At 43.6% G+C, this 24,017-nt stretch overlaps 1 protein-coding gene across 1 annotated transcript in view; it reads left to right on the top strand.

Annotated features, from left to right (window-relative positions):
• Positions 1–24,017, top strand: part of PLPP3 (phospholipid phosphatase 3) — a 68,735-nt gene that overhangs the window by 37,604 nt on the left and 7,114 nt on the right. Inside the window, exons 3-5 of the mRNA XM_032803138.2 lie at positions 8,901–9,181; positions 10,127–10,184; positions 22,510–22,686. Coding sequence (XP_032659029.1) covers positions 8,901–9,181; positions 10,127–10,184; positions 22,510–22,686 — 516 coding nt within the window. The remainder of the gene's footprint in view (positions 1–8,900; positions 9,182–10,126; positions 10,185–22,509; positions 22,687–24,017) is intronic.

The following is a 24,017-nucleotide window of genomic DNA, read 5'->3' as shown; positions in this document are numbered from 1 at the left end:
CATAAATTTCCAGTGCTGTTAATCATCTTCCACAATACGCACAACAATCTGCAGTCAGGCAAATGAAAACTTACAGCAGGAAGAGTAAGATTACTTCTGAAGCAAGTAAACAAGTCTTGCAAACGTTACAATATAAGATAGAGTTCACGTTTCAGGAAGCATGCTCCTTACAAGCTAAAGGATTTAGTGCCAATAAGGATTTGGCATGTTGTGTCCACATTTGAGTGATTGCTGTGGTATTTACATATTCCACATTTCATGCAGTTTTTAAAAAGAGGTTGTGCCTTTGCAGCCAACTACTGCATGGAAAAGTTTTGGAGGCAGTATTAGGCTTTAATAAATAATAAGCTAGACGTCCATTAAAGTGCAATTCTGCTGCTGTGATCTTACTTGTGTCGCCTTTCTGATTACTCCGATTTTTTTTTTCCCTATCAAATTTCCCACTGCTGTGTGGAGGGATTATGTTGTGTGTGAACATATTTGCTTTAAGTTTCAGCAAATGGGCCAAATCCAGCCCTGGAAAGTCAGCTGAGTTGAGGCTCCTTACACCAGTACATTTGTCAGCTATTTACTAAAAACACTTGGGCTAAACATGTAACAGGAAGCCTCATTACACTCAAGTCACAGTGCTCTACTAAAATGTGACCGGTGTCTGTAATGCCATCATGAAAAGCTGAAATGAAGCGCAGTTTGGTATTTAAAAACAAAATAACACCTTTGGAGGTGGTAGATCTTTGCCCTTGTTCTAGTCCCTTGGCTCCACTCTTGCAGTGCAAAAGGATATCTGGGGATTCCTTTGATGTGGGGACAGCCATTGGTGACACTTACCCAGCTCTGCACCACCTGCTCCACCCCATCCCATCCTGAAGGTGAGGGGTGTGGACAGAATTTGCACTCTGCCATTCTCCAGCTGCATAATGGCCCCAGGCAGGTGTTAGTGGCCAGGATAAGTTAAAGCAGCCTGCAGTCTGCTCTAACGTATGATGGGTGCCAAACCCAAGCTCCCCACGACTGGGAGAGTGCAAAGGGGATTTTGACCCACTTTCCTTGCTAGCCCCACAGGTCTGGCACCAAGCATAGCTCATTCACAGGCAAGGTTCTGGCCCTTAATTTTTGTTTAAACATTGATACCAAGATACCATTTCCATTCCCCCCCCACCCCCAGCGTTTCTGTATGAGAAGTACCGAAGTTTCCCTTTATCCTGCTTCGAGCATAATTTAGGTTTTTCCTTAAGGATCACTTTCAGAACAGTCCTTTGCTTAGTTCTGTCTCTAAAGCAACTGTATTGTGAGTAGGTAGGTTAAGGCAGGGATTCTCAACCTTTTTCTTTCTAAGCCCCCCCTCTCCCCCCTCACACACTCACACTATAAAAACTCCACAGCCCACCAGTGCCACAACAACTGGTTTTCTGCATCTAAGAGCAGGGCAGGCGTTGTAGCAAGCAGCGCAATTGCCTAGGGCCCCTCACTACAGGGGCTCCTGCATAGGTACATTGCTCAGGCTTTAGCTTCAGCCCCAGGTGGCGGGCCTCAGGGCCCTGGGTTTCAGCCTCATGCGGTTGAGCTTTGGCTTTCTATCCTGGGCCCCAGCAAGTCTAATGCCGGTCCTGCTTGGCGGCCCCCCAGGAGGCCTCGGACCCCTGGTTGAGAACCACTGGGTTAAGGGACAGAATTGACTTTAAGCTCCTATTTCCCCCTAGCTTTCTTTCTTTGTCCTACAAGCACTGTAATGTCCAATATCTTTAGGACACCAAAGCTTTATACTGTTTGTTCATACACTGGTGGTTCAAATAGTAGATTGTGCACATGAGTTTTCCTTTCCTTTTACTCCATCAGAAGCTACAGCTGTAAATTAATCAGAATCATGATATTGTCTGTTTGATTAGAAGGTTCATGCACTCTGGGTAGAATTCACTTCACTTGAATAAAGCCAGAGCTGTTGTGCATTGCATGGACGAAGTGTACACGGGGTGTGTGTGAGCGGGGAGGTTATTGGGGGCTGTGCGGAAGAATTGTCAGGGAGAGAGTTGTTTATGTGAAATCCACTTCCCAATGGGAGCAGCATGAGGAACTGATGCACAGGCCCTCAGTAGCTGCTATGCAAGCCTGTGGGATACAGTAGCAGTCACAGCCTTCTTGTGCCCCTTTCAGGTGAATGTGGATTCTGTGAACCCTCCCTCTGATTTGGCCCAATTACTGCCTTACCCACTAGCCTTTGCAGGGCCATAGGGAGAGAGCTTAGCTTGCATAGTGTACCAGCTCAAGGCTTAAGCTGTCCAGAGGGGTCCTATGCTGAACCTGCGCACTGGGATGAATTTCATCCTATGAATTTTTCCCTCTGGGAAATATTTCACATGTATTTCAGTATTACTGTCTGAGCCTTTCAGCAGTGATTAAAGCTACATTATAGTCTGTGCAAAACTAGGAAGCGATCCCCAGTGGAACTCTCTCTCCTGTCAATGGGAGTAACGTATGTATAGATTGAGGGTAATATATGACTCATTATGTTGTGTCTACCAAACAGATGGCTGATTTCTTTTCAAAGTCATCCTTTGGCTTGTTTTTTTTTCCATTTCCAAGATAATTATCTGTTAGTTTCCCCCCTCCCCCAAGCAGAATTGAAATGAAGCCAGGTTTCAGCTTTCATTGATTGCAGCATTGTTTGCCAGCCAGTTTATTCATAGAGCCATGGGCAAACAGTCCCAATAATTCTCTGTCTCTCATTCCAAAAGTGAAAGTGGAAAAAAAAATCTATAAACAAGGAGAAATTTTTACCCTGCAGGTAAAATTCCATACCCCCAAGTATGGAAAAGCCATAAAATAAAATGAAAAAAAAAATCTCATTTTCACATTACTGCCTGACATACCGTCATGTCGGCTCCATGCAGAATCTGCTTCTGATCAGTAGTGAGCCAGTGGCAAATACAAGAGTTGGAACTGAAATTGGAAACATAATCAACTGACTATTTAATCCATCAAGTTTCTAACATGAAATGGCAGGTCAATTAAAACAAAAAAAAATTTCCCTGAAAGAAATGGATGTTTTCTATGTAGGTTTCACTTCACTCACAACAAAAGTAAATTGGTAAGGAAAATACAAAGCTCAGTTATTTGTTGCTGAGTGATACAAATGGCTAACAAGTGATTTAAGAAACAGATTTCTTGCTATGGCAGAATATGTGGAAAATTCAAGTCACGGTGACCTCTTTTTCAGATGTAACCCAGATACCAGAATTTTTGTAGCATAATATGAAATCCTTCCAAATCCACAAAGCCCCAATATCTCTTCTTTCATTTGAAATGTTTGCTCTTCAAAGACATGACTGTAGGTAGGGGCAATTTAGGACAATAAATAAAACAAAACCATTTCACATTCCCAACTCCCAGCTTTAAATACTGGCACCTGCAGAATCTTTAGGCCAGAGCGAAAGGTCCGGGTTGTGTTTTCTGTGTCTTGAAGACTGCCAGAGTAAACTTTAGAGGTGAATACTTCTGCTTCTGTCAGGACATAGGAGGATATGCATTTGTGTTCAGCGCCCACATATTTACTGACTTGGAGACAAAGACTGCCCTTGGCATTGAGATACTAATTGCCCCTAAGATTTTTGCTTTCAGACCTCCACTAAATGCTCATAGACCCATAGACTTTAAGATCAGAAGGGACCATCATGATCATCTAGTCCAGGGGTTCTCAAACTGTGGGTTGTGACCACAAAGTGGGTCGCAACCCCATTTTAAATGGATCGCCAAGGCTGGTGTTGGCCCTGGGCCCCCGCAAGTCTGACGCTCAAGCCTCACTGCCCAGGACTGAAGCCCAAGCCCCACTGCCCAGCGCTAAGGTTTCATGCCCCTACCCAGGGCAGAAGCCTTTGGGCTTCAGCTTTGTCCCTCCCGCCCCCCATGCCTGGGATGGTGGGACTTGGCTGGGCTTGGTCTTTGGTTCCCTGCTCCTGGGGTCGTGTCGTAATTTTTGTTTTCAGAAGGGGGTCACGGTGCAATGAAGTTTGAGAACCGCTGCTCTAGCCTGACCTCCTGCACATGACAGGCCACTAAACCTCATCGACTCACTCCTGTAATACTCCCCTAACCTCTGTGCTTTTACTTGTGGAAAATATTTGACCCTCATGGAGACTGAAGGCCTCTTTTTATCCATAGACGAGGCTTGGCATGAGCTGTGATAATACAAGATTCTCCGTGCTGACCAGCCAGCAAGCATTAAAAGCCAGTTGTGGAGGGACTCCCTGTATCAGGGAGAGAATTATTCATGTCCCTTCAGTTCTTGGCCTCTCTGTTCCTAATGTTAACAAGTGAGGGGCAATTGCTCACTAGGACTGAAATTCAACCTGTGCAGAGGACAGCACAAGGCTTATGCATCACTGATGTCCTCAAAGAGGGCCGTCTGTGGTGCACAAGCTTTATCGTGGGTTTCTGCACAGGAATGAATTAAACCCTCTGATCTTGAGTGAGGCCACAAACCTGTTTCACATAGGCCACCAAACAGGTGATAACAACTGGCGATCACTTCCAGCTAGGCTTGGATTTGAAGCCATTTCAGGGGGAGGGATAGCTCAGTGGTTTGAGCATTGGCCTGCTAAACCTAGGGTTATAAATTCAATCCTTGAGAGGGCCACTTAGGGAGCTGGGGCAAAAAAAATCAGTACTTGGTCCTGCCTAGTGAAGGCAGAGGGCTGGACTTGATGACCCTTCAGGGTCCCTCCCAGTTCTATGAGATAGGTATATCTTATTTCATTATTGTTACACCATGCCCTAGAGGTAAAAGGTTCTTTATTCCATTTTTTGAGCCTCCTTATGGCTAATACTGTTGTTTGTACCCAACTCCATGTACTGTCAGATCTTGACAGCTTTAGAAAAAAAAAACAAGTTTTCTAGATCAGCTCATTTATAAGAATACAAATGTGGATAGTCAGATACTTTGTATTTCAATGTTAAGTGCTCCCATTTGGCAAGCCACAGAAAAACAATACCTTGGAGACAAAACTGATTAGAAAGACCCTGAAAGTGTAATTACTGGGGCAACTGGATGATTGATGATAATTGCATATAAAACTTACACTTGATCAGAAAGACTGTAGAAGATACTAGAGAGAAAAGTTTGATATTTGTTCCTTACTAGTGACTATGTTAAATGTTTCCAGCAATTCACACAGGGAAATTCTCTATGTGCCACATGCAAATTATTTGCTGGAGACACAAGTCAGAAAAGGAGATTAATACCTTTAAGACTTGTTTGTTCAGGATGAAGTTTCAGTTTGTGCACATCTGTGCTGAATTAGTTTTCTAAGTCCCTCTTTATCAGGGAGAGCATTGCCAAAAAAACAACTTCGCCCTATTTTAGCTTTTCATTAACGTTCAGCCATGATTTTAACTAAAATAGGGAGGGGTCATGTCTACCCAGCAGTGTGTTAGCGGGAGACTGAAGTCTCCAATTTACAATCTGCTACATCTGTGCAATTACCAAGACCACCAGCGGTGAGAAAAAATATTAATCCCTAGACTTTGTTGGTCCCTGTTTAAAATGGTCACATGTCTAAGCTTTAAGAGGATCCATTTGTGAACTCTAAGAATAATGGTACATCCTGTGGTGTCAAGTATCATCCTTAATTGAATTTATTTTCCCTTGGCAGTTCTAAGCCTTATAAGATGCAGGCACCTCTTCCCTGCATGACTATATGCATCCAGCTATCAAAGAAAGTTGTAGTAAGCAGTTGGGGTGAGGTATCCTTCTGCGATGTAGTTGCAGACTGGACACCTTCACTTTGAGAGTGGCAAAATCCACAGGCCATTTCTTTGGGTATGTCGACTCTATGAGTGGCACAACTGCAGCTATGCCATTGTAGTGCCATAGTATAGACACTTCCTAAATTGATGGAAGAGCTTTTTCTGTCAGTGTAGGTAACCCAGCTCCCTAAGTGGCGGTAGCTACCCAGTGGTTAGCTTGGCTTAACTACAGCTAGGTCAATCTAAATTTTACGTGTAGGCCAGGGCTTTGTGTGTAGTGGAAATAGATTCCCGAGTGCCCACAAAACCCACAGGAGATTCCTAAACCACTCATTTGCAGATAAATGAGCGAACACAGAGAGAAATTGAAATGACAGCGGCAGGGAGAAAAACTGCCTCCAAATGACAATTAGAAAGCATGAATGTCCTTTCCATGACACAAATGAACTGTTTTCTGCCACAGGAGAAATGTTCAGACGTTCTTTTTTGGTCCTCATGCAAATATACTTCCTGGCTCGCAGTCTGTGTTTTAAGATAGTCCAAAATCTAGATAAATCATCATCTGCAGAGCATTTGGATTCTCAAGAGATTCCAAATGATTCTGGAACAGGTCAGCTGTAAGACCAGACAACCTCAGTCAAGCCTACAGGGAGCTCGATACTAATATTCTTTTGTAAAGTGTGACTGTGGTTTGTAAACCCTCCATGGCAGGTCAATGGCCCCGATGTCTTTCTCCAAGAAGTATGGAAGTATAAGGGCCTGCTTGCAGCATTATGGGTTTTTTTTTTTTACTTCCCTTTGATTAAGCCTGCACAGCTATTATTTCAGTTACTTTAGGTCAACCTTTGTTTTTCAAGCCCTAGTACTCAGAGTTCAAACCATGATACAGTTTCATCTCTTAGTCTAATTGCAATACTTTTCCAGTTTATTAGTTTCCAAAAGTTGTGCCAAGTTTTTAAAAAGGTAGGTAGGGGAGAATTCTCTTCTGCATGGAGTTGGCTGGCTGCCATGCTGTGAAGAATATTGCGAGCTGTTTCAGAAAGGGATTAGCATGAAGGTATTTTTCCTGACAGTTAAATTTACATATCACAATGCTGCTGACTGGAACAGAAAGGGGAGTGAGGGAGAAAAAAAAACACCTCATTTTATTACTCAGGTATAAAAACATTGAAAGTAATGAATAAAATCCTAAAGCTGTAAATCTGGAGCTCAAAAACTAGGTGTGCAACGTGACAGAACAATTTAAGCCTTTGCCTCTTTTGGAGAGGTGAGACATTTGGACTTCATTTCATGGCCTGATTTTCATTAAATTTTCTTTTAAGAGTTAGGATTACAAGAAGCCAGGTCCTCAGGTTCATAACTATGATTTATGACAACATTGTCAAATCCACAACATTCCCCCCCTACATGGCACAAGAAATACATAATTTGCTGCTTAATAACTACAAGGACCATTGGAATTCCCAGGAAAGTCCTGTGTTTATGGAAGCTTTGTATGATTTAAATTGGGTCTGGCCACTGCAAATTTTGGGCCAGATTCTAAATACTTTGAGGATCTAAGAATCTGATTCTCTGTGTTCATTTTTTTTAAAGCTATGAAAAATAATTAAAAAAACCCCACCTCTGGAATGTTAGATTTTTTTCTATATGGAATTTAACATAGTAACCTTGTTCCTCAAGGAGCCTTGATTCTTTTGTCTCTCTGATTAGGTTGTAGTTGAATTCTGATCTCAGTTACACTGGTATAAATCTGGAGGAGTTGGAGCATTTGAAGTCAATGCAGTTATTCCTGATTTACACCAATGTATGAGAGAGCAGATTTTGATCCAATGACTAGCTTGGCCTTAGAATTTTTCCTTATGTTTAAAAAAAAAGTATTGGTATTGACTTCTGGAAAGTATAAAGAAAAATGGGAAATTTAGGATGTGTCGGAGAAGAGAATTCCAAACAGTGAGATCCTGCAGGTGGCGGAACACTCTCCCACTTGACATGGTGGAAGCCCCATTACTTGAGATATTCAGAACAAGAAAAAGCAAAGCACTGTAAATTATACAAAATATAATTAGGGAACAATTTACACGAGGATGGAGAAGAACAGAACACCTAGCAGGGGTTTTTTGTCTTTCATATCTATGATTCCATGAACATCATCCGGTTACAAAGGTTTTTCTGGAACTTAAGGGATCTCTGGTTTGACCAAGTTCAGTTTTATCCATGTGTGAAGAAAATGAAATGGCTGGACATTTCTGAAAAGGAGTGTATTGATACACTGGCCTTTTATTTACCTTCCTGTTGTGGCTGGGCTATCTGCTTTATGCATCAACAACATAGTGAAAACACAGCAAAAAGGTGAAAATTCTGAAATCCACTGCAGTTTTGTTATATTAAGAATAGTGGCATTCCTAGGGCTCTTTCTCTCTCTTGCTCAGCTGACTGACTCAAGCCAAGTGAGCACTTCTTAGGAAGTATTTGCCTTTTGGAATCATTTGCTGTTGATTTGCACTGTTTATCTTGCTACGTACATGAAGCAAGTGTCCAATCGCCGATATGGGGATGCTAATTTTTTTTTAGGTGTGACTGATGGCTTTTGACACAGTAATATGGGATAGCTAGAATCTACACACAAAAAAAAGAGGTTAGGCCAGTTTCTTCATGTCTCTGGGCATGTCACTGTAACCTACAGAGGGGGGAAAGAGAGAGACTGGTAAGTGCCATTTTACAGTGCTCCCTGCAATAAACAAAAGCATGGTTTTTTAACCCCGTGTTGCATTCTGAGGTAGAATTGTGAGTCTGAGATATAATGGAACCTAATAGTTTTCAGAGGGAAAAGTTGTTCTTGGAATTCCGTCAATATTTATTTAACATGAGTCTGCTTCTGAGACAGGATTTGCGGATAAATATGTATCATTCAGAAACATGCTTGCCTTCTGTCTGAAACAAAAATTCTCTCACTAAGAAGTGTTAATATGCACCTGGCCTTAAGCCTACAGTACTTAATGGGGCTCTGAATGACTTGAATGCAGGCCCTGTAGTTTATTTCTTAACAAATGCTCATTTATTCTGAGATCTTATTATCTTGTGTGGTTGCACATTTACCTCATGTGACCTCTTAATGCAAAACGTGTTTTTTATTTATAGATTTTTTTAAATTCCTCCCTCAGATCATAACCGGGGAATTCTACCGGATTCACTACTTAAAGGAGAAGTCTCGGTCCTTCATCCCGAACCCATATGTGGCGGCTCTCTACAAACAAGTGGGCTGTTTTGCCTTTGGCTGTGCCATCAGCCAGTCCTTCACAGACATTGCCAAAGTGTCCGTCGGACGCTTGCGACCTCATTTCCTGGAAGCTTGTAATCCAGACTTTTCAGTAATCGACTGCTCCAAAGGCTACGTTCAAAATTACACCTGTAGGGGAAATGACAGCAAAGTCCAGGAAGCCAGGTGAGAGGCATTTCCTTGACAATATAGGGGGGGAAACTGTTGTTTCTGCCAAAATGGTGTCCCACAAAATACTCCTCAGGTCCCTTCTGCCAGAAATGGATCATTTGGAAACCTCCTTCTGTGGAAAGACTGTCATTGAGCTACTACTATTGACTGGCAATTTCCCTAAGGAATTACTGAACTCGGCTGAATAATACTTCTCCTTCCTTCTATTAACTCCCACACCACTGTTTTATGAATGCTTGCTCAATGTGGGAATTTACCATAAAAGCTGACATCACAGTTCAGTGGTTTGGATCTACACGGCAAAGCAGCCCTTCCTTTGTGTAAAGACAGCAAACAGTGTCAGGAACTCTTTTGCAAAGTCTTTTTTGTGTCGTGTTCATTGGATATTTAATTTTGATTTTTTAGGAGGTGAGGGGGGTATTACAAGTTATACTTAATGCGCCTGGATTGGTGTTTACCTTTATTTCTATAGAAATTCCCAGATATTTGGGGCTAGATTGTAGGTTAGCAGTCTGCTGAGTATATAACAGTTCATAGCCGTGCTGCCCCAAAAGCAGACCAGAAAGGGAACTGCGATCCCATGATTCTCACCCTATTAATCCAGAGAGGAAATAATTTGCTACTGGTCTTCTTGTCGTGTCACCATGCTCAGCTGCATTGGCTGTAATGTCAGGATGGAGGTGGAGCCGATGCTCAATACATACCTTGCTCATCCACTCACTCTCCACCCTGCGGGGTATGGGGGGAACAGCAGCCCCAGAGAAGTTGCCTCCCCATCCACAATGCCAGGTAGCCCATACTGAAAAAATAAGGGTGTACCTTACATCTCGTAATTCTCCTGTTGCAAGAGGCAGGTCACAGTCCTGCCTCTTCATTATTCATAGGCAGGTTCAATCTAATATTTCAATAACTGGTTCATACATGTTCTCTGTCTTGCAGGAAATCCTTCTTCTCTGGTCACGCCTCCTTCTCGCTCTATACCATGCTTTATTTGGTGGTGAGTACCCTTAATTTTTTGAGAGCCAAACCTGTTTCCACACTGCAGCATCCCCACATGGGACGCTCACCCCCACTTGTAGCAATTTGGCAGCTGATTACATTGCTCTCACTACATCAGAAGACTGCAGGGACTGAATAAACAACTGCCATTAAAAACTCAAAAATACTTGAACTTTTTAGCATTGTTTGGTCTTGTGACTCCTGAAATTTCTATCCGATTACACAGACCTTGGCTGCACCAGGACTGTTACCAAGTCTCCAGATCAATCCTGCATTTCTCACTCAAACTCTCACTGAAGTCAACAAGAGTTTGGGGTGAGCCAAACAAGGAAGCTGCATCACCTAAGATCAACGCACAGGGGCTCTATTTAGGTTTATATTAGGCAGCTTGCTCTGGTCTCTGCACTTGATGAATATATAAGCCTAACTGGCTGCCCCTATAGCTTAAAGTCTGGTTTCCATGTCACATTTGGGGCCAAATCTGAAAGCAAAGCAGGTGAACTGGCCTCCCCACACAGTCTGATCCAAAACTGTGGGCTGGTCTATTTTTCTTTGTCAATGAAAAATGGTTCTGCCCTTCCTCTACTCTGCCCTTGAATAGAGCAGTGTGCCAAGGTGCTTCCTGCCTGTAGTTGCTAGAGGCATGCTTGATAGCACTCATGAAACAACCCAGCACAGGTCAATTATGGGTGGAACTACAGTAAACTCTTTTGGAAAGGGGATTTGGACAGTGATTTGTGCAAAAAATAATTAGGAAAAAGGTTTTTGGATACTTTCAAAGATTTGCAGCCCCCATATCTCTTGTACCTTAGATTGGAAATCGAAGAAAGAGCCCTGCACTTATGAAAACCTTAAACATGAACTTTTATTTATCCACGGGCTGCACTTCTGCACCTCCTCTTTACTTTGCCATCTGAAAAGATAAATTACGACTGCTCTCTCCTGGTTTTTTACCTCCTTCCCCCAGGCTGGAAGCAGGTTCTGTAATTTAATTACTGGGTTTTTAGACAGTTGTGGGGGTTCCATTAATTGATTTCCTCATTTGCTTTTTTCTTTTCTTGAAAGATTTCAAATTTATTCTGGAAACATTCACGCCATTTCCTCTCAGCGACATTAAAACAACCTTGTCAGTGAATGGCTGGGGATATGTGATGTGAAAGGAATCGAACATTTCCCACCCCACCCAACCCCCCCAAACAAAATTGGGTTGAATGTTGTGTTTGTGTGTGTAAGAGAAAGAGAGACCCAGGGTTGTGGTAACAGTTCTGCACGAAAGGTTTCTGAATAACTGTTTTGTTTTACCCATCAACAAAAATCACTACTTCAGTTTTCCGTGAAATAGTAACTCCCCCCGACCCCAGCATGCTGTCAGCGAGTGATCTCTATTTATATACCCTTAAGTGCAGCAGCTTTAATTAAAGTTAACAGGTTAAAAGTTCCTTTGCTGTGTCAGGAGAGGAGGGGAATCATTCATAGTGCCAAAGCCAACGCAGTGACATTTCACAGAAATCTAAGCCCTTAATGGCTGATTTGCAAAAACTTTCCAAACTGAGCTTGGAGCCATTGCTTGCCATGAGCATTAAATAAGGTTCTGCAAGCAGTCAAGTAAGTCATCTCTAAGAGGGTTTCAGGCTTGACTTCAGGAAACTATGAGGACTGGCGGCTTTAATTAAACAGGTGGCTGGTTCTGTCAGAACAATAAGTGAGACTGGTGCTGTCTTTCTGTGTTTGATCCCATTGTTTGCTAGATTCTGCCACCACCCTTTCCAGGCTTCTGCTGATCCTGATACCACAAAGAGTGGCTTGCATTCGTAAATCATCAGTACTCTGTTCTGCTGCTTCCTTTATTAAAATACATGGGGACAAATGTTGAAGTGCTGACTCAGGCAAATCCCTTCCACCTCCTTCCTGAGATGTGCCGGGTGCCTTCAACAACACTTAGAGATGCAGGTCAGCATCTCTCAGGATTTTTGCCCAACTGGCTTCAATGGAAGTTGACTAAAGACCTCCGAGTTTCTCTCTCCTATGTTAAAAGCACTGGGTGGATTATTTTATTCTCACAAACTTTGCCAGGTTTTTTCTGCAAGGCCAGCAGTTATACAGCACATTAGAAACAAAACGGCACACTGGCAGTTCAGATATGCAGGATGGACCTGACCTATAAATGCTCCGTGCACTGGGTTCCCTGCAGAGGCCGTAGCCAGGCCTGGAGATGGCATCTTGCGTGAGATGCTCCCATAGGACGTTAGGAACAATGCTTGTTTTGTCCTGCCATTTTTCACCACTTTGCCCCAGTGCCTGCCGTATTTTTTTCTCTGAGCTCCACAGTAGGCTACCATGTGGCTTTTAATGACTGGGATAGCGCACAGCTGAATAGTTGCGGCCCATGAGCCTTCTGCTAAGCTCCTCCAGAGGGGAAGCACGCTCATCTGAATCTACTGAGAAGTGCATTGTGGGACAGGGCCTCGGTTTCAGCTGTTAGCAGGCAGTGGTGATATATCAGAGAGAGTGAGAGAGAGATTGCGGCCATGGCATACACCAACAGTAATCAAGCTCTGATTTCTCTTCCCTGTCCCTTTCCTTCCCATCTTCCTCATATGGAAGCACTTTGGCTATCAGCGCTCTGCAGCGTCTGCCTCTCTCCCCCAACCCACTAGAGACTGAAAACAAAACATTGTGGAAACTGGCTTTTGACCGGTATAGCCTATGGCCTCCAAGACTGCAGTCTGGAAGGCACCAACCTCTGCTCCTTGGCTGGGATATAACAAACTGACCTGTGACACTGGATTGGTTCCATTTATCCCTCTGGATGGAGGCTTACTGGTCCAAAATTCCCAGAGGTTTTTAAGGCTTGAAAGACTGAGCTAGGATTGGTAGCAGGCACAGTCAGGCTATCTGTTCAATTGTGCTCATAGAGCTGGGACAAAAATTACGCTAATGGGTTTGATGGAAATTGAAGAGGGAGAGAAAAAAGAAACAAACAGAGACATAGTTGTGTATAGTCTGTGTCTGACGTCAGCAAGCCAGTCCCTCTCCTTGTCCAGTAGTGGCTTCCTCTTTGTCATTCCACACCTTCCTGCCACTCCATGCGAGAGTCTTCTTCTTTGTGTTTTCTGCCACCAAAAACATAATGAAAATGCACCACCCCGGCACAAAATCCATTGTACTGAAAGCTGATAACGATAGAAAAACTAATGATATTGTATTAGCAGGTGTTAAAAAACCCTCTCTCCTTCCCAGTTGATTGGGTGAGAGAAGCTTTGTAAGACTGATTTGAAACACACATAAATCACGGCAGAGCACTATTTTTGCATGCTTCTAACATGTCTGGATGTCAGTAAGTTTGATGGATGCAATCAAGGAATCATCTTGATATAAACAAATAGTTTGCTCTCCGATTCCTGAGAAGCTGCTCAGCAAAAGTTTGGCTGCTGCACTGCTGAGGGCTTGTATAATGAAGGGCTTGGCAGGGGCCCGTGGAACAGGGAACTAGCTGCATTTTTTCAGGCATGTCCTGCACATTGGAGGTCATTAGTCCCGGATGTGCTTGGACAAATTTATGGGGGCTTAGTGAACAATGCAGAACACTCATTCAGTGGTGAAGCTCACCCTCAGCAAGTATCTCATTCTTAAATGATCAGCCCCAGGAAACCATCAAGATGTTGTGTTTGTGAGTGGGTGGGTATCTAAAATAATTCACTGATGTGCAAAATCCTCTGTAAAAATATCGTTCATGCAAACCTTCCTTTTCAACAGGTCTGTGCCATTCATTGGCCAGATCTTTGACCATAAGAGTCTAGCTGGAGACCTCAAACTCACTAGGAAATACGTATTTGTGTGGGGAAACACTACCAAAAACTGTCAGACAGCTTTAGAAAATGTGCACATTTTGTGGTGTCCAAATATGGGGTGGATTTAGCATTCCTGAAGGATCAGAGGGGTAGCTGTGTTAGTCTGGATCTGTAAAAGCAGCAAAGAATCCTGTGGCACCTTATAGACTAACAGACGTTTTGGAGCATGAGCTTTTGTGGGTGAATAGCCACTTCGTCGGATGCCTGTCATTTATCCACAGAAACGATCTAGAGCAGAAATAGCAGTGCAAGTTTCCCCCATAGTGCCCAACCCATGTGCTCCAACTTTGACCTGGAGAGTTTAGCCCTGGGGATGAGAAGATGGGACAGTCCTTGGCTTCCCTGGTGATGCTGTCAACTAGTATAAATTGTAGTGGCTTTTTTTTCTTTTTTTCTTTTTTTTCCCAGTGAGAACATTTATCCACTAGGAACTGGACTGATAAAATATCCAAATGAGGCCAAGAGTTTTGTTACTATTTGCCCCCATTAGTGAAATAGGAATAAATACTAAATACCAGAGAGGATTCTATATTCCTAATCCTTATGGAAGTGTCTCCAGGAAGACATTTAATACACACAAAAAGCGCTTGGGGCTCAATTTGAAACATAGATTCGGGGCTACGTTTTGTGTCATTTTCTTGTCATCAAAAACATGCAATTAACGTCACTTGCTTTGTATAACAGTTTACAAAAGGAAATGACTCTCTGGTAATCCTGTTTGTACTAATTTTTCTTGCCCTGTTACCAGTTGGCTGAGTAGAACCATAATGCTTATTGTAATTTTTATAGTGGGATGGGTGAAGAGGAGTTATACAATTTGGTTTGGAAATGGCTGAGAAAGTTTAACTGTATTCGTGTGCACACTAAGGGCGTGTCTTTACTAGGAGGTGTTCTTCACTCAAATAAAACCCTACTGAAGACAAGGTGGTTTGTAGTTTTCACAGGAGTTAGCAGGTCAAGTTAAAGACTCCAGGGAAGCTTGGGGTTTATCTCAACCCACTAATGTGAAAATTACAGACTGTCTGATCTGCAATAGGATTTTACTTCCTGGTAGTTAACTTGAGTTAAGAACACATCATTTTTTCTCCTCTGAGTGAAGCCAAGGCGGAAGGTCAGATAAGGCCCATAAGAATGTTGAACTACGAGGATGCAGATGGCCTGTACAATAGGACTTTTCAGCCCATGTGGATCATAGAGCTAAGCACAGTGCGGAAGAAGGGGAAAGCCGGTGGATTCTAGGGTGGTCATTAACCTGAAGTAACATCTTTGGACTAGCTACGTTGATGCCCTAATGCCCTGAACTGGGCTGAAGGGAGATTTCTATTCCTCAAGCCCTGCAGAAAGTTTCAGCTTTGTTCTGGGAACCAGGCTTTTACTCGGAGTTCTTTTCTCTGTTCTCTGAAAGCAAGAATAGCAGAGAATTTCCCCCCACATGTCAGTGAGCATAATTAAGGAGAAACATCAGTTATTAGCCTGCAATTCAATGCCACATGGTGACGGAATCTTCCTAATAACCTCACAACTATCTGAGTTTTTTTGTAGTCCAGGGATCCTTGTTTCCTCATGAGAACTGAGATGCCAGCAGTTATTACTTAGGTTTGCTGTTATTATGTCACCGTAGATTAATTGACTGATTGCAATCCTTTAGCATTGTTCTTTGCATGTGGCTTGGTGGGGAGAGCTGGGTCATGAAATATTCTCTCTGGTCCAAGAATGGTGTGAGTTTAGTGGCATGCAGATGGAAGCTCAGGGGATGATCTGGAGTCATAGAATCATAGAATATCAGGGTTGGAAGGGACCGCAGGACGTCATCTAGTCCAACCCCCTGCTCAAAGCAGGACCAATCCCCAGTTAAATCATCCCAGCCAGGGCTTTGTCAAGCCGGGCCTAAAAAACCTTTAAGGATAGAGATTCTGCCACCTCCCTAGGTAACCCATTCCAGTGCTTCACCACCCTCCTAGTGAAAAAGTTTTTCCTAATATCCAACTTAAACCTCCCCCACTGCAACTTGAGAGCTCCTTGTTCTGTCATCTGGTACCACTGAGAACAGTCTAGATCCATCCTCTTTGGAACCCCCTCTCAGATAGCTGAAAGCAGCTATCAAGTCCCCCTTCATTCTTCTCTTCTGTAGACTAAACAATCCCAGTTCCCTCAGCCTCTCCTCATAAGTCATATGCTACAGCCCCCTAATCATTTTTGTTGCTATCTGCTGGACTCTTTCCAATTTTTCCACAACCTTCTTGTAGTGTGGCACCCAAAACTGGACACAGTACTCCAGATGAGGCCTCACCAGTGCCGAATAGAGGGGAATGATCATGTCCCTCGATCTGCTGGCAGTGCTCCTACTTATACAGCCCAAAATGCCATTAGTCTTCTTGGCAACAACATTGTTGACTCATATCCAGCTTCTCGTCCACTGTAACCCCTAGGTCCTTTTCTGCAGAACTGCTGCCTAGACTGTAGCAGTGCATGGGATTCTTCCATCCTAAGTGCAGGACTCTGCACTTGTCCTTGCTGAACCTCATCAGATTTCTTTTAGCCCAATGCTCTAATTTGTCTAGGTCCCTCTGTATCCTATCTCTACACTCCAGTGTATCTACTACCCTCCCAGTTTAGTGTCATCTGCAAACTTGCTGAGGGTGCAGTCCATGCCATCCTCCAGATCATTAATGAAGATATTGAACAAAACCGGTCCCAGGATCGACCCTTGGGGCACCCCACTTGATACTAGCTGCCAGCTAGACATGGAGCCATTGATCACTACCCGTTGAGCCCGACAATCTAGCCAACTTTCTATCCACTTTATAGTCCATTCATCCAGTCCGTACTTCTTCAACTTGCTGGCAAGAGTCATTTAAGAAAAACAAGTGCTTGGTTCAAGTCCTACTTGGCTGATAATTTTGGGGTTTCGATGGGATCAGGGCCAAAATGTGACCCCACGTAAACCATCTGCAATTAAATTTCAGATTACGCGTCGACAAAAGGAAGAAAATGCAAATGTGCTTTTGCTCCTATGAGGTCTTTTGTGCTCCTAATCCCGCAGTTCATCATCAGTCAGTTAACTGCATCCAGTCAGGCTAGTGGACTTTGCCAGGGATGAATTTGGCTTAGAGAGTTTTGCCCAAATAAGCATTCCAGGCTTTGTGCCCTCTTCAAGGGTGGGGGGAGGGCGTGTTACATGGAAGATAACGTCAGGTCAAGTGTAAAGAGTCCAATCAGGGACACATGATAAGGCCCTGCCAATGCTCAGAGCAAAATCTTAGGAAAGAAAATGATAACTTTCCTAGATCTGGCTGAATGCAGCCATGTGATATGGATGGGGTGAGTGGAGAATTCTGTTTGACAGCCACGTTACTTACTCAGCACCTTCCTCAGTAAACGACTCCAAAGTACAAGGATTAAGTGTATATATTCTTCTCTGCCTGCCTGCTCCTGACTTGTAATCCTGCAGATGGACACAAACTGTTGTCTCGTTCTGTTTGCTTAGGCTCACTTGCTGACCACAGTCTGCTCTCCCTGACATCAGTGGAAGTTCCCTGGCAGGAGGAAAGCTATGTATTGCTCCTAAAGCCATCTGTTCAGTGGTAACTGCTCCTCTGCCAGCACTTCTAACAATGGATAGGCTCTCTAAATAGCTACTACTACATATTATTGCAGATCACTTCATCCTTCCTTCCCTCTTGCGTTTTGTCAGGCCTGCTCCTTTTAATCATTATATGTTACTTTCTTTTAATGCTACACAGTGGGCTACAGTGGGAATAACATATAAATGTTTATTAGAGAATATTTAAATAAAGATGATACACAGAGTTTGATGCATCAGTTATTAGTCATCAGGGGTAACATACAGAGTATAGGGGACGTTGGTATTTGGTTATTGGCTAGCATATAACATATACAGTCTGTAATGTCCCCAGTGCGGGGTGTACGGTGGGTGGGGTCAAGATACAGTAGGGGAGCAGTGAGGGTACATCGCTCATATAATGGGTTACACATAGCCATGATTAGAGTAGGTGGGCCGGGTAATGAAGACAGGGTGACCCTCACGTGGTGAATCCAGGTCGGTGGGTTCAGGACTTAGGGGATATAGTTTAGTAGGGGGTTTTAAGGGTTTCCCCCTCTCCCCCGTGGGTGCATGAAGCCACGATGGCTCACTCCTGGTATTGGCGGTGGCCGGTGATGTGTTCAACGTAAATGTCCCTAGACCACTTTATTATCTTACCCCCAGCCAGGCTCACCCATAAACTTCTCCTACATGGCAGCATTTACACATTTAGCAGAAGCCACTTGCAAATTGCTTACAGTCTGCTCTGAAAAAGATTAGCGGAGAAGCTGCTGGGGGTTTCCTGCCTTACATTATGCCACTGATTTTTCTGTGCCAGGAGATTCTGATGCTTTCTGTTTTTCCATTAGCTTTCTGATTTGCTTTTCTTTTCTTCTCCTATGATATGTATTTCACACACACACTCCAAGGGCTACAGTTTCAATATAGCTTCAGTCCAGCCTCCTAAATTCATGCCTGGAAATGTTATGTTTTAGGTACAATATTCTATGTATTTATTCTCACTAACACCTGTGAGGGAGGGAAGTGTAATTATCCCCATTTCACAGAGGCAGAACTGAGGCACAGAGAGGCTTAGTGACTTGCCCATGGTCACACGAGATGTCTGTGGCAGAGCAAAGAATTGACTCGGGGTCCCCCAAGTTCCAGGCTAGTGCTCTGATTTTTGGACTTCCCTCTCTATTGTACTTGCATGTTCTTTATATGTCCAGAATCAGGTGTATGTGCATAAGGACATAAGACTGGCCATACTGGTCCAGTCGAGCCCAATATCCTGTCTTCTGATAGTGGCCAATGCCAGGTGCCTCACAGGGAATGAACAGAACAGGTAATCATCAAGTGCTCCATCCCCTGTCATCCACTACTAGTTTTTGGCAAACAGAGGCTAGGAACATTCAGAGCATGGGGTTGCATCATTGATCATCCTCGCTAATAGCCATTGATGGGCCTATTGTCTATGAACTTATCTAGTTCTTCTTTGAACCCTGTTATAGTTTTGGCCTTCACAACATCACCCAGCAACGAGTGCCACAAGTTGACTGTGTGTTGTGTGTTGACGTGCATGCAACTCGGGCACCTAGAAGCCTTAATTACCTAATACAGGCATGCATTGCTTTTGTCCCGTATTTACAGAAGGACATGTGCCAGTCTGAACTGTGTGCACGCAGTGCCTGATGTGTGGCACAATTAGGACACAAATAGGTGCACTGGAACATTTTGAAGACATTTTTTCTCATTTTACCCCCAAATGTCTTGAGTTTGTCACTGTTGAGCTTATGTTCTATTTAATTTCAATGCTCATTTTTAATTGGTCATTTTTAAATTAAATTCTTGCTTTCTCTACTCTGATTGAACTCTTTAGTCAAAGCCTTTGGGCTGCATTGAGGAGAGGACAGGGAAGTAATTCAAATCAGTATGCAGAAGGGGATAGATGCATTATTGTTGCACATCAAACCTTTGAAACCTCTTTCTTAAAGAACTGGAATGAACCCAGCATGAAGCTTTATGCATGAAACTAGGTCTTGAGTTCTTCTAGCAAAGCTGAGGAGCACTGTGCGTAAAGTGTAATGCTGTATACAGGGTCCATGCTTGTATCTGAATGAGGCAGAGGTTGCAATCTTGCATCTGAACATCATTGGCAATGCAAATTTAGCTGATGTCCCTCAGCTGCTTTAAAAACCACCATCCTTGCTCCCAAAATGTAGACTTTTAAAGGGACAGCACTGTCTCTGTATAACAACATCAGGAAAGTGCATTTGAATGATAACAGGAGCAGATTGTGAGCCCCTTAAATCCTGTTCCACAGCATCTTATCTCCACAATTAGTTCCCACTGATTGATTTCTTAAGGAGTAAAGGACTATTCAGTATGACCAAGGGTATCAGAATTTGGCCTAGAATGAGCACACAGACATTTGAAAACCATTCAGAAACCAGTTCACTGTTAATGAAACACATGGAAGGTGCTGGGTCTGTGAATAAGGAAGTGCCTACTGTTAAATAGTTTTAAATTGCTATGTACTGTTGCACTGTGCTATTAAACAGCTTCAGTCTTCCACTTCAGAGATGACTGCATTTTAGCAGTAGCTGAAGTGCATGTACTTTGAGCAGTGCTTTTAAATCCTTCTGGTTGAAAGATGCAGTCTGTTTATAAAGCATTTTTATGAAGAACTAATTCTTTCCCTAGCATATAAATTATTATTAAAAATGGAAGTACAAATGAGTGGGAGTGAATTTACCAGTATATATGTTGCTGTATTCCACAGACTCTGTAATGTGCTTTGGCCAACACTGAGCTGCTTTGGTACTGCTCTATTCAATCCTAATTGGTTATCAATTTGGATAATTTGAAGCATCTGCTAGCTTGGTGCAAATGCCTCTTCAGATCATTTTAACGTTATTCTGTGTACTTTTTCCAAAAGGGGCAAGTGAAAGGTTTGTGAAACAAACCCAACATATTAAACGATTCAGTACAGCTTTCCAGGTTTGCCTTTGCACAGTGTTACTGTGGTTTTGGGGGTGCTATGGAAATATCCCTGGGCTTGATTCTTATTTACACAAAGGCCACATTACACCATTCTGCCAGCAGAGCGGCTGGCCTAGAAACCTTACTGAATCACCATTTTTTGACATGTGGCTACTGGCTATATTGTCTATTTCATTGGTAAGGACGGCAGAGCTGTGCAGGGTGTTTAGCTGGGCCACAATTCTAGACATTAGCGGGGTTTTGTATTCAGTCTTGCAAACGTTAATGTAGAAGCTACTGCTCCTGTCCCCTGCCCAGGCATCCACACACCCCAGACAGTGCTATGACTTCCTGACTTACATCCTTTCCACATCTCCCCCATCGAGTCTTCCTCACCCCCTTCTCCACTTCCTCACTCGTGCACAGGAAGGGAGCACTTTCTGGGAGGGCACTGCTCCTCTTGGCTCTGCCTTGGGGGGTGATCGGCCTCAGGCAACTTTGATTTGTGGACAGAAGGTTCCAGTTTTCCTGTCGTCTCTTCCCGTTTGGTTTCCCCAGTTCCCACAGGAACCTGGGAAGTAGGTTGTGCCCACCGTTTGCAACGGAAAAAAGCTCAAGATAACTGTATGGGGGACAATACCCATTTGACGTCACTTCAACTTCTTCACTTCAGGTCAAGTCCTTTTGTTTCCCCTTGTAAGTAGAAGTAACAGTACCCCACCGCCCCACACACACTCCTCTATATTTTGAGTAACACAAAGGCACTGCAGAATTCTGTATGCTGAAGGATCAGGGCTCAAGCTGGCAGAGAGTCTTTCCTGATGTGAGTAGCCCCAACATAAGGTCTGCTTGTGCAAGTAGTGAGTGAACCCCATTGTAACATGTCAGTTATTCTGGAGCAGGGCTGACTCTTTGTAGGTCCATTAACAATTATCCTGTTTGCACAGACTGAAGCAGGTGGCTATGGGCAGAGCACCAGCTTTTTCTTGCTGAAGGGTTCCTGCCTTTAGATAAGCAGCTCGCCTCCCTCTCAGATTAGCTTTTTATTGGTAAATGTCGGTAAATGTCAAGTTCACAGTCTCCATACAAACTAACAAAACATATTTCCATTGATGATCATAGAAGTTGACAGATGGACAAAGAAAAAAGTGAGGACTTATCAGCGCTTGCTATAAGGATATTTGCTTTGTATATTTTGACACGTGCTGTTGGCACTTTGTGGTCTACACTGCCCTTAAGTAATTATTGTCTGACACTCCCATGCCCAATTTCCCATGGTTGTGAAATATAAATGGATAATAGAAAAAGATATTAAATCCCATAATTCTGCATAACTGAACATTTAAATAGATAAAATTGGAAAAAATGCTTAAAAATAAACATCAATGTGATCTGTTCAAATTATAAAAATAAAATAACAATTGAATTCTGCCAAGCCTAATTCTCAGTCTGGCTAAATAGTGTTAATATGAACTCTCATTGTGCTACAGTGCTAAAAACAGCTAGGTAGACATTGCAGCTTGGGCTGGAGCTCAGGCTCTAAAGCCTAGGGGTTGGGGCTGGCTCCCAGTCCAAGGTCCAGCCTGGGCCCCCAGAAAGCCAGCTCCCCCTGCCTCTCACCACTGGATTAGAATCCCACCAGTTGTGCTGCCATGATGACTACCTCAGGCACCCAGGGCAGTTTTTGTTATCTGAAGTAATTCATCTCCTTGAAAGAACCCCCGTCCCCTTCCGCCTTAACACACTAAGGACCAAGTTCTGCCCTTAGATACATGCATGAAATTCATGCTGTATCCAGTGCAGCCAGCTGCATGCATCCAAGGGCGGAACAACGTTCCTCCACTCCATTGCTACAGCTAGCTAAAGCATTTGTTCTCCGTTGCTGCGCACACGGTGACCAAGATGTAAAATTAATGCTCCCCTTTGTTTTTCTTTTCTCTCCTTAGTTATATCTGCAGGCCAGATTCACATGGAGAGGAGCCCGTCTGCTACGTCCCCTTCTGCAGTTTACCCTGATCATGATGGCATTTTACACAGGATTGTCCCGTGTGTCTGACCACAAGCATCACCCGACAGATGTGCTGGCAGGATTTGCACAAGGAGCCCTGGTGGCTTACTGCATAGTGAGTGGCATCTCTTACTATTGCACTGATGACAGGGCAATCCTGGTAACACTGGAGATGCTGATGGGCATAACCTGTGAGAGAGGCTATTTACCATGGTAGGAAATCCAGCCACTTTAGGGCAGGTGTGGGTGTTGAGAGTTAACATTTACATGGTGGATGGCTCTCTCAAGTGGGCTGCAGTGTAAACCAAATGCCTCTCTAAAACTCTGTCTTCACTGGGGGCATGGACGTTGCACAGAGCAGGTCGGGAGTGCTATGAGATGGGAGGCAAAGAGGACTCAATCCTGCATCAGAGAACTGCTGCAATGCCACCTAGTTACTCCTGTGCAGCAACTGCTCTGAGGCTAAGGCCACGTCTACACTACGCGCGAAAATCGATTTTAGATACGCAATTTCAGCTACGAGAATAGCGTAGCTGAAATTGAATATCTAAAATCGATTTACTTACCCGTCTTCACTGCGTGGGATCGATGTGTGCGGCTCGCCATGTCGATTCCGGAACTCCGTTTGTTTTAGTGGAGTTCCGGAATCGATCTAAGCGCGCTCTGGGATCAATATATCCCGTCCAGATCAGACGCGATATATCGATCCCCGAGCAATCGATTTTAACGCGCCGATACGGCGCGTAGTCTAGACGGGGTGGAAAAGCTGAGAGCCTCATTAGCAGGAGGATGGCTGTTAAGCCCCTGTATCCTCAGCTGTGCACGTTCTCCACCCCTGAGCCCACGCGGGGCACTTGACAATGCTTTGCAATGAGGACAACCACACGTAGTGCTTCCCCCTACTTCGTGCTAATGAGTAACAGCACCAACAATGCACCAGCCAAGGATTTGCAGGATCAAAGTCCATATGTAAAATGTAGAGAGTCTCCTCTGAAACCCTAGTTATGTAAAACCCACACAGCATCTTAAGTGAAGCAGCTGAGTTCTGCTCTGCTCTATCAGCATTAGGGTCAGTATGTTCGCTGATTAGCAAGGATTCAATTATTAGTGGCCCTCTCCAATCCAAGCAAATTACCAATGCAGCTTAAGGAGGCTAACATGCAAACAGTGGTGGCAGTTTTTCCTCAAAGGCTAAACACTCCTTTGTTGATGAAAGCTGTGTTGCTTGTCAAGGCTCTGCAGAGGATCTATACAGAATCAAAGATCCCAGAAGACTGTCTTGGAGGTGGGGAACTTATATGTTCCCTTCAGAGTTAAACCAAAAAAATTCCCTTCCTGGGAATGTGGATCTTGGGTTTGTTCTTTTGATTGCAGGTTTTTTGTTTTGTTCTTTATGTGGCAAAAAGGTTTGTGAGAAAATGGTTTACAAAAGCCATGATTGCTTGT

This window comes from Chelonoidis abingdonii, chromosome 7 (assembly GCF_003597395.2).
Source record: "Chelonoidis abingdonii isolate Lonesome George chromosome 7, CheloAbing_2.0, whole genome shotgun sequence".
Taxonomy (NCBI): Eukaryota; Metazoa; Chordata; order Testudines; family Testudinidae; genus Chelonoidis; species Chelonoidis abingdonii.
The sequence above is the reverse complement of the archived record's forward strand: the minus strand, read 5'-3'. Positions and strand labels throughout refer to the sequence as shown.